The following is a 9,709-nucleotide window of genomic DNA, read 5'->3' as shown; positions in this document are numbered from 1 at the left end:
AAGCCTTTGCCTCTTCCTTCCTCTGGTGTGCTTCAATTTTTCCTCCTGTGCAGAGGTACATTGCGCCTTCAGCTGCAGAATCCTTCTCTAGTCACTTGCAGATGAAGTCTTCTGAATTCGCATACATGCACATGTTGTAGCATCCTTTTGCAGGTTGCTTCTTGGAAAAATAACTGATCTGTAAAATGGTGTTCCTTTGACTCAGTTTGCTCAAATGGTGGCAGAGTTTGCCAGCGGGCTGCAGCCACCAAGAAGCTAGGGGGGCTACCAGAGTTGGATTATGCCTGCCCATAAAGCTCTGGAACTAGCCCTCTAGCGTGTAGCCTAACACGGAAATGCCAGAATTCCAAGATGGCTAGATGAGCCTGCTCGTAGAGGTAAGCAAATGTTTCTAGTGGTGCTTTCTGAAACTGGTGTGAGCAAGGCATTAAAGATTACGGGTTGGTCTGCGGAGTTTGTCATCGAGGGTGAATTTAAGAGGAGCTGTGCACTTTTATGAAGTACAACAAAGGAATACATTAATTTTATTTAAATGCAGAAGTGTCATAGTTCTTAATGAACTATTAAAATGTGTTGTCTAAGGAATTTAGGCAAAATATGTATAGGCTAGTGAATGCTTTTGAGTAGCTGCTGGGGGTAGCTTCTTGCATTGCAGTGGCGAAGTTCTCATTTTTGAGGGAAAATAAGAAGATGCACAGATCACTGTGGGAGCCAAGGTTTAAGTATATAGCAACAATAAATTTACAGTTCATCATATATTTTCACAATTGTCTTTAATTCTAGCTAGGACTCCATCTTGTGCACGGCAGATACAGTGCCTTCACTGTCCACAAAAGGGAAGTTGCAGGAACGCCCACAATTTCACATCGTTCAAGTGTCCTTCACTTTACAGTACCAGGCAGGACTTTGAGTCGTCACACCTTTAACACCATAGAGAACAGATTCATAGCTAGGTGTAAAAGGCCATTACTGGCTCTTGGACTGCCACACACATGCTTTCCATACCATGCCAGCTGTATGGAAGTTCTTCTGTACTCTTACACAGTCTGGTACCAAGATTCTTTGGCGCTTGCATGCTGTGTTACAGAGGCAACTCCAATATCAGAAGACGTCTTGTAACCCCACAAGGTCATGACTTCCGCAAAGTACTCCCTCATCACAGCAGGAAGCCTGCCTTCTTAATGTCCACAAAAAAAATCCATCTCTGAATTCAGCCAAAAGAGCACCATGGTGTTTGGTTCACGTCACAATCGAGCAAGACGTTGAGCACTGTGCATGGAGCTCCCTGAATGGTCATCTCGTTGCGAGAGGCCACAGTGTACTGCACGCTGTTGAGACCGCCTTCCCGATCTACCTTGAACTGCTCCTGAGGAAAGAAGAGAAAGGGTGAATGAACCTGCAGTGTACATTATAACTATCAGATAATTACAAATATGTTTTTCATGCCTATCCTCCTCTATCACACTACAAGGCATTGTGCCCCAAGATAAGAGCACCTATCTGGTGCCTCATTTAGGACACCACAAATTTCCTCAGATAGGATCACAAGAAATAAAACACTCAACCAACCATGCAGTTACCCACAATGTAGCATGCTACTGATCCGAAAATACAATTGGAAGCCACAATTTAAAATAAAGGCTACAATACAATTAAAAAACATTATGGAATCTTTAATGGATTCACATGGTTTGCACACTCCTGCCACCTTGTGATTCAAGTCGAATTATTGAGAAAGTTTACAAAGTATCTTCTGCCTTCAGCATGTGCGTCTGAAGTTATCTTCCATTGTCCACGATAAGGAAAAATGGTTATATATCACCCTGTGGCAGAAGCCACTGGCTAGTTATAGTTAGGACCATGTTTTCACAGGAAATACATTTTTTTGTTTGCCCATAACTTTGGCGGCATTAGATAAATCTTCACAAAATGTATCTCAAACAAATCTCAGCCAGGTTATCTAAATGCCTTCCTAAAAAGTTGCAGGGTGACGTGTCAAGCGTGGTTGGAGGAAAAAAAGGGGGGGGGGGGGGGGGGGACATGTTTTCCCCATTCAGTATGTCATCGAAAATTTAGACAATGATACAGACAAAACGGCTGAACGGAATTGCACCAAATTTGGCAGAAAGCTGGATCTTTACCCCTGAAAAGTTGCCTTTTGTGATTTCCCATAAATCCATTAATCTGAAATCAGAAAAATGCAGCTTCAAAATTTATAGATATCTTGCAGTGCAGTACTACAGAGAGAGTACAGAGTTACTAAACTGCAGATGAGGCATATTGATTGGCTGGTTAAGCGGTGCCAATGGTCCGGCAGAACCGAGGACTGTGATTGGCTGGCCACATCTTTAAAATAAATGTTGCGTCCCCCATTTTACGACTCATGGACTCGGACCCCTTGTCCTGAGATAAAAAAATATATAAGGGGTAGGAGGGGTATCCTGTCCCCATGGTCGTTGTGTTTTTCGAGTTTAATATGTAACATTTTAATTGACAATTATGCCTAACTATAACCTTACTTTAACCTTTGTTTGTTTTTTCAGTGACGGTTAAAGTAAAATTATAGTTCGGTATAATTATGCTTTCCTGTTTTCAGTTTCAATTTTTGGTAAATTCTGGTGGGGGGTTTTCTGTGTTTTTAAGTGATTTTAATATCTTTAAAAACAGCCATTAAAAACTACAGAAAGAGTTTTTTATGTGTCTATGGAACCTTTTGCTTTTGTTCTTGCTTGCTTTCTGCACTGATAGTGCATAGTATATAGACAGTATACGGACAGTGTATATGAGGTCCAAATAAATTTTTACAAATCAAAGATATCGTAGTACACCATACAATACTTCTTCAGTGAATCTTTGGTCATGCACGCTCGCTCTTTCCTTCCTTACCATGTAAACTTATCTGTGAAAAGGCCCTCTCAACATTGGCACTTGAGACAGGCAACGCCAAAATAGCCAGTACACAATTTGCTAACTCTGGCCTCTGACATAGCTTTCCATGCCAATACTGGTGCACCTGAAGATTGTGATTTTTTGCGACAAGTTCTGCAACGTATGAGGCGAACTGGGCGCATATGCCCTCAGAGTTATTGAAGCGGTCAAAAATGAGGCAGCACTTTTGAAACTCTGGAGAAAATTGCCCTTTACGGCAGGGATCTATAACTTGTGCAGAGTACCACAGTAAGCCTTCATTGACTTCAAATGCCATGGTTGGTGAAGAGCTATTTCTCATACATTGTAAAATAAAAGTTCCTGAATTGCTCCTCGACATTTCTTTGCTTACCAAGTGGCAAGCACTCTAACATGGAACATGTTGCAGTGCTAAAGTCACTAAAAGTGTTGCCCAGCCTAATCTCAAGGAGACATTTCACATCTAGACCAATTATGCCGAACACTTGGTAGACTAGGGTGTTTCCAGACTCGTTTTTTATTATGTCCACTACAAGCAGTAGAATGTATTTTTTTTCAAAGGGATGACTCTTTCTTTGATGCCACACAAAGCACAAAATGAGAAATATTTGCATTTTAGTTTCCACGCATAACAAAACAGTGCATCAGAATGGCCTAAAACGTCAATAGCGTTCTTCATTAACTCTGAAGATCGTAAAGATAATTTCAGCAGATCATCTTAACAGTGGCAAGGATCTCTTACAGGGAAGCATTTCTGCTCAGGTATTGATTTTGACAGGTCATCACACAACTTTTTCATATACGTAGCTGAATCACTGCAAATACAAACAGTATCTCTCCAATCTTGTTGAACTCAGTAAGAACTTTTAGCAGCAGCATTCCTAGGAGTTCCATGTTTTCCAAAAGTCTGGTGTCATGTTTTCACCAGTATCCCAGATGCTTTGTGACTGCACTCTTTTCACATATACCTGTCACTATACCTTGCATTGAATGTTTAAAGCCTGGGGTGTTTGGCAATTCACCTACTATCAATACTGATTCACTAGAAAAGGGGACTGATGTTCAAGGGTTTTTACCCATTCTCGTGGGTAAATGTGACAGTCAATATTAGGAAAGATTCTTATGAAACCTACATTTTTCCTATCAGTGAAAGTCTCAAACGTATCCAAAAAATCGAATATGATTTTGATATTTCCTGATTCTCTACAGTTTATAAAATAAATAAAAACCTGCTTCTAAACCATGTATCTTTAGACCAAAGACCACAAAACTGAAAAAAGAAACAATAATTTTGTGACATCCCTGAACAACAAAACTCAAGCAGAATAATGTTAGCCCAGTCTTTCTTACTGCTAGCTTACATTTTATTGCCCCCCTAAAGAAAGAAATAACAATTACTTTTTCACTCTCCTTTTCCTTTCTTTGAATGGCATTTAGTTTGTGGTTGTGCAGGCGTTTTCTCAGTGTTTATATGTTTACAATGGTGAGTGCTTTTTCCCTTCCAGTGGGGTTTTATCAGTTATTATAGGTTTAAACCTAAAACCGAACAGCCTAGGTATAATTGTCAATTAAAACATTACAGTTGAGAAATATATATGTATTTTTTTGTAAACACACATATACATATGTGCGTGCGTCTAAGTAAATAATAATGCTTTTCAAAAGAAAATGTTGTTGGTCGGATTTAATTTTTCTATAAAAACAAATTAGGAAAAAAAGGATGAGAAAACACTTAATAAACCTTTTTTTTAAAGAAAGAAATGATAGCAAAACAATGTAGAAAGTTAGGCTGGAAACTCAGAGGGCTGTAAAAGTGAAACTGCTTATTTAAGGGAAGGAACACTGCCAGTCTCCTGTGTGGCCTCTCCAACAGATGTAGAAGGTTGGTGCACCACTGGTGTGGCCAATCAGGAGCTTTGAGATCGAGCCTGGCTTTCCAGTTTTATACGTTATTACTGATGAATCAAAGACATTACAGGAAATTTGTAGAAAACATCTCTGTGCAGTATATCATAAGGGCATTCCTCCTTAGTAATACCTGGAGGGGAAGTCTTCCAGCATCTGTGAAGAAATCTATCTGAGAATACACCCACTCGTACAAAATGTCTATCCAGGACTTTGTTCTGCAGGACCAACTTGTGATTTACTTGGAAAGTTTTGCTGAGTGATTCTACTTCTGCATGTGAACACCTGTAGATGTACAGCAGCAATCTGTAGGCTTCCTGGTATGAGTCATTTCCATATTTATTGGGCTTCCAGAGACAGGGGTCTTTAATTATCCCCTTGCTAGTTTAAAATAGTACATTGTTGTAGTATTGTCAGTTTGAGCAACCAAGAAATTCCAGATGGAAGAAAGGACTTCAGAGCAATATGGGTACTGCTCTCAAACCGAGAAGATTGATCTGGTAAGTCACCCCTTTCTTGGACCAAGTCTCCTGCACCTAAATGTGATCCATGTGAGCAGCCGATTTATTAAAGAGAAGCATCTGTCACATTTGTCTGAGTCAAGATCTCTTCATGAAAGGGCACTCCTCTCAGAAGATTCAGTAATTGGCTCCACAAGTGGAATGATTGAATTACAGTCTAGAATAAGGAAGCTTGTCTTCCCAGGTGCTGGAACATGGACTGCTCCAATAGACATTGCTGAAGAGGTCTTATTTGAAGGCGAGCATGAGGTATTAGGAAAATTGAGAACATCATTGATCCCAGCAGAGAAGCATGCATGTGGAAGGATTTTCTGTTATAAAGTAGATTGAAATATTGCAGTCGGATAGAGAATGGTCTCGCCTTTGAAGGATATACTGTTGCAACCTATGTATCCAGAACCACGCCCAAGTAGTGAATGGTTTGACCTGGTGTTGAGGGAGACTTTACATGGTTCAAGTGAAACATTAGACTGTGCAGAAAGGGAGAGAGTTTTATGATGATAAAAGTAATATTTCTTAATATGTTGAGGCTCTGATCAGCCAGTCATTCAGAAAGGGATAGATGATGAATAGGTTCTGCTTTCTCAGTTGTGCTACTACAAATGCTAAATATGTAGGAAGTGTTCTCAGAATCAACTCCAAGCTGAATGGTAGGACTTCCTACCACGGTGATCATTTCCAACAGCAATCATTCATAATCTTGAACCTTAGGAACGTCCAATATTTTACTGAAGTCAGAATGTAGAAATATGCACCCTATAGGTCTACCATGCACATCAGATTTCCTTGATTTAATTGGGGGAAAACTTGGACAAAGATAAAACATTCAGGATGCTGGCTTAACACCATTTGTTTTCCTTCTTAAAATCAAGAATGGGTTTGAACTCTTGCTTGGGTCACTTTATTGAGCAAGAGTGTAACTGAAATACATTCCCTTTCCATTTTGTTGAAGAGGGACATACTCCACTGCTTGCTTTTCCATTAAGGAGTTTGCTTCTTGATGGAGTTGCTCCAATGGTGTTGGGAGGATTTTCACAGAGGGATGTTAGGTGGAAGGAACTTGAACATCAGCAGTAGCGGTTTGCCACAATGTTCAGCACTCATCTGTCTCATGTTATATTTTTCCACTCAACCAGGTGCTATGTGAAGCTTCCCCTAACTGGGGTGACTCAACGAGGCAAGGGAAGAAGAAAAAGTCCCTGCAATACAGGAGGTTTTCCTGTGGTCACAGCTAGTTTACAGACACCTCCTTGTTTTGAAGATTTGCACTAGTGATACCGCTGCCGATGTGGCTGAAGCTAGTGCTGGGGCCACTGGGTGTGGTGGTCTCAACCCTCTAAAGAAAGCAGACCCTGCATCTCCCCAGTAGGGCAGTTGCAATGGCAGTATCATCGCAGTGCAGAGGTCCCACACATCTCCCTGCCTACTGATTGGAGAGGTTTGCGGTCTTTATCTGAAGACACTGTGGAAGTAGGGCCCGTGGTATAAGATTTCATGGTTGCGGAGACAATCACAACGTTTGGTTGCATATCAGCGTGCAAGAACAATGAGTTTTCATCCGAAGGCATTTACTTTTTGAAAAGTCTAAAGGAAGTTAATTGGCTAATACACAAGTAAGACAAAATTACATGGCTGGTTCCAACAGGTCTGGAACTAAAGAAAGGAAGGCGCACAGATACCAGTATTTAATGATTTTCAGGAGTACGTCATTGAACGTGCTAATGTAATCAAAGGAGGAGCCCGTTAAGGTTGGGGAATACCCTGGGATGGAATAAGAATAAGGTTAAAAAGCAGACCTGGCTTTTTGTAAAGACCTTCTCCTTGTTATTGGTTCTCATTAAAATGCGATTCCTCAGAACTTGTTAATAGGTAATGTGTTCAAAATCACATGTTACAGTTAATGATCTCAAGGCAGATACATATTCTCTATGGACTTATCCCCTACTTGTTTTCTAAAGTAGAATTTTAACTTTTCCATCACAATGTTAGTTTTTTCCATACCGTACACCGAACGTTCTTATATTCCTTCAAACCAAAACCACCCAAGATATTTTTCAAGAGGGCTAGTTTACTTTCTGGGCCACAATCATCCCTGTCTGGAACCTCAACGTAAGCTAAACATTCTGCCTCCCATATCTCCCAGTCATTCGTCAGGTGGCTCCAGGTACAGCAAGAAATGAAGAAGGTGGTATTATCCCTGATATATTACAGAAGTACTAAAAATATAGGTATTCCACAATAAAAGTACTTATTTGTCAGTATTTTTATAATGTATTGTATAGGTAAAATAAGAACAATAGTTCACAGGGACAATTTTAGAGAATTAATGGGAGTGCTATACTGGAGGAAGAATTGATAATGGGACGCAGTCATGAAAAACAAAATAGTTCTCATGAATTTCCAATGCAATGTAAGGTTAACATTCTATAAGTGGCATAGTAATAAAGAAAGGACTGTGCAATAAGCGAGGCTGCTGGTTTGCGGTGTTGGCACGGTTGAAGAAACGCACGGACTGGTTATAGTATGGATTTTAACAGAATAAATGTAGTACTTTTACAATACGAGAGATTCCTCATTTTTTGGTGGGATGATGGGATCTTATATGACTGTTACCTGGTGCTACTGATCTCTGAACAGGAAGCGGTGTGCATACAGAGAAACGGGTGTGTCTGTGCACCTGTGTGCGCGTATGCATGTTTTTTTTCATGATGGGCCTTTCTTTTGAAAAGTAATAATCTGCATATATTATCATAAATTACCTCTAAACACACGGACGTCAGTGCCGCCTTAAGATTGTATTTTGGGGAGCAACAGTCTGTTGTGCTAGAATCTATGATGCGTGCAAAACTAGTTTTAGAGGCAAGTAAGTTATTTTGCTACATACATACTGCATACATTTGCGTGATTTTAGCCTTTTTTGCAGGCACAACAGCCAGCGCTGAAGTCCTCAAACAGGCAGCCAGCACAGAAGGATGCACATTAAGCAGACATTGAAATGTTATCCTGTCTTGAGTGCAGTTTCTGCCGAGTGGAAAATACAGTGCCTCACTCGACATCCAAATCCGTTCCATACTGGAATTGACCAGCAGTTAAGGGGCGAAAAAGGACACAATGCATTTTTAAACAGGCTAGGTTTCAACTGGAGTTGAAGGATAAAGCACATGTTCATTCAAAAGTGCAAATGCTCCTCAACACCCAAGTTTCAGAAATGACTTTGCTGGACTACAATTGTCGGGAAAAGGTCTCACCTTCCAAGAGCGGTGGTCAACCGGGGACTTGCATTCGGAGCTCTTTGGGCCTTGGCTGGGTGTTTCTAGGTTATCCCTCGCTTTAAGATCTAAATATGGAATATTGGTAGCCATCGGGCAGACAGCAGAACCTCGACAGGGCTTGCCCACCCCTAACAGTCGACAAGAAGTGTGCACAAATAAAATTAGTTCATAGGTTTCTATGGTGCAATGGTAAAAAAAAAATAATAATAATGAATGCCAAACTGACAGCTATGGGAAACAACGAAGAAACAGAACATCGGAGCAAAGTGGTTTTGTGGTTTCCTATCGCTTTCATCGGTATCTGTTAGAAAACACTCTGCTCCGTTCACCGGGTCCTCGAGTCCTTCAAAGACTGATCCAGATCCAACCACAATGTGGTACAAATGTGCAAAAATGTAAAATTGCATAAGAGAAATACTGAAAAATGTGCATCGCTGGTACGACTAGAAGACCGGCAGAAAAGACAAGAGAACAGACACAGAGCTCAAATTAAGCACATCAAGAGGGCGCAGTATACACGTTGAGGTGCAAAGATCACACCGGATGCAAAAGTACAGGCAGGGAGCCCTGAGAGGGAGGTGTGGGGGAGCTTAGCCACCGATTGGGATGGGGGATAAGAGCCGAGATAGGGAGGGAAACAGAAGAGGCAGATGTACATGAGACGAGAGCACACTAGGGAGCAAAACACTGGCAGTGTTTTATGTATAGGGAACAGCAAAGGGAAGATTGTGACATAAGGGGAGACTACAGACATAAGTAAGGAGTAACGAGGCAAGCATGGAGTAGTCATGTAGGGGGAGCAGAGCACAGGAAGAAGTACAGCAGTAACAATCACAAGCAGGCAGAAGTACATGGTGCTGCACAAAAGCAAAGGTCCCGGGGGACAGCATAGGCAGGAGATCAAGAACATAGATATAGAGTAACAATGCACAGACAGGGTGGGGTGAGGTGCACGAGAGGACTGAAAGCAACAGGGGGGGGCAGAGTACAGGCAGAAGCAGTCAGAGCACAGGTAGGAAACACAAGCATTGAAAATGCAATAGGTCTCGCCTTTGATTCAGTTAAAGCCATTTGCTTTGCTAATGGTATTGTATAGCAAAGCAA

General features: G+C 41.1%; 1 protein-coding gene across 2 annotated transcripts in view; it reads right to left on the bottom strand.

The window, feature by feature from the left end:
• Positions 1-699: 699 nt before the first annotated feature.
• B4GALT7 (beta-1,4-galactosyltransferase 7) overlaps positions 700-9,709 on the bottom strand; it is a 103,890-nt gene continuing 94,880 nt past the window's right edge. For both annotated transcript variants that reach the window (XM_086931810.1, XM_086931811.1), the window contains exon 6: positions 700-1,366. In XM_086931810.1, the coding sequence (XP_086787936.1) occupies positions 1,211-1,366 (156 nt within the window). In that variant the 3' untranslated portion in view covers positions 700-1,210. The remainder of the gene's footprint in view (positions 1,367-9,709) is intronic.

The sequence above is a fragment of the Lissotriton vulgaris genome, chromosome 7 (genome assembly GCF_964263255.1).
Source record: "Lissotriton vulgaris chromosome 7, aLisVul1.2, whole genome shotgun sequence".
Classification (NCBI taxonomy): domain Eukaryota; kingdom Metazoa; phylum Chordata; class Amphibia; order Caudata; family Salamandridae; genus Lissotriton; species Lissotriton vulgaris.
The sequence above is the reverse complement of the archived record's forward strand: the minus strand, read 5'-3'. Positions and strand labels throughout refer to the sequence as shown.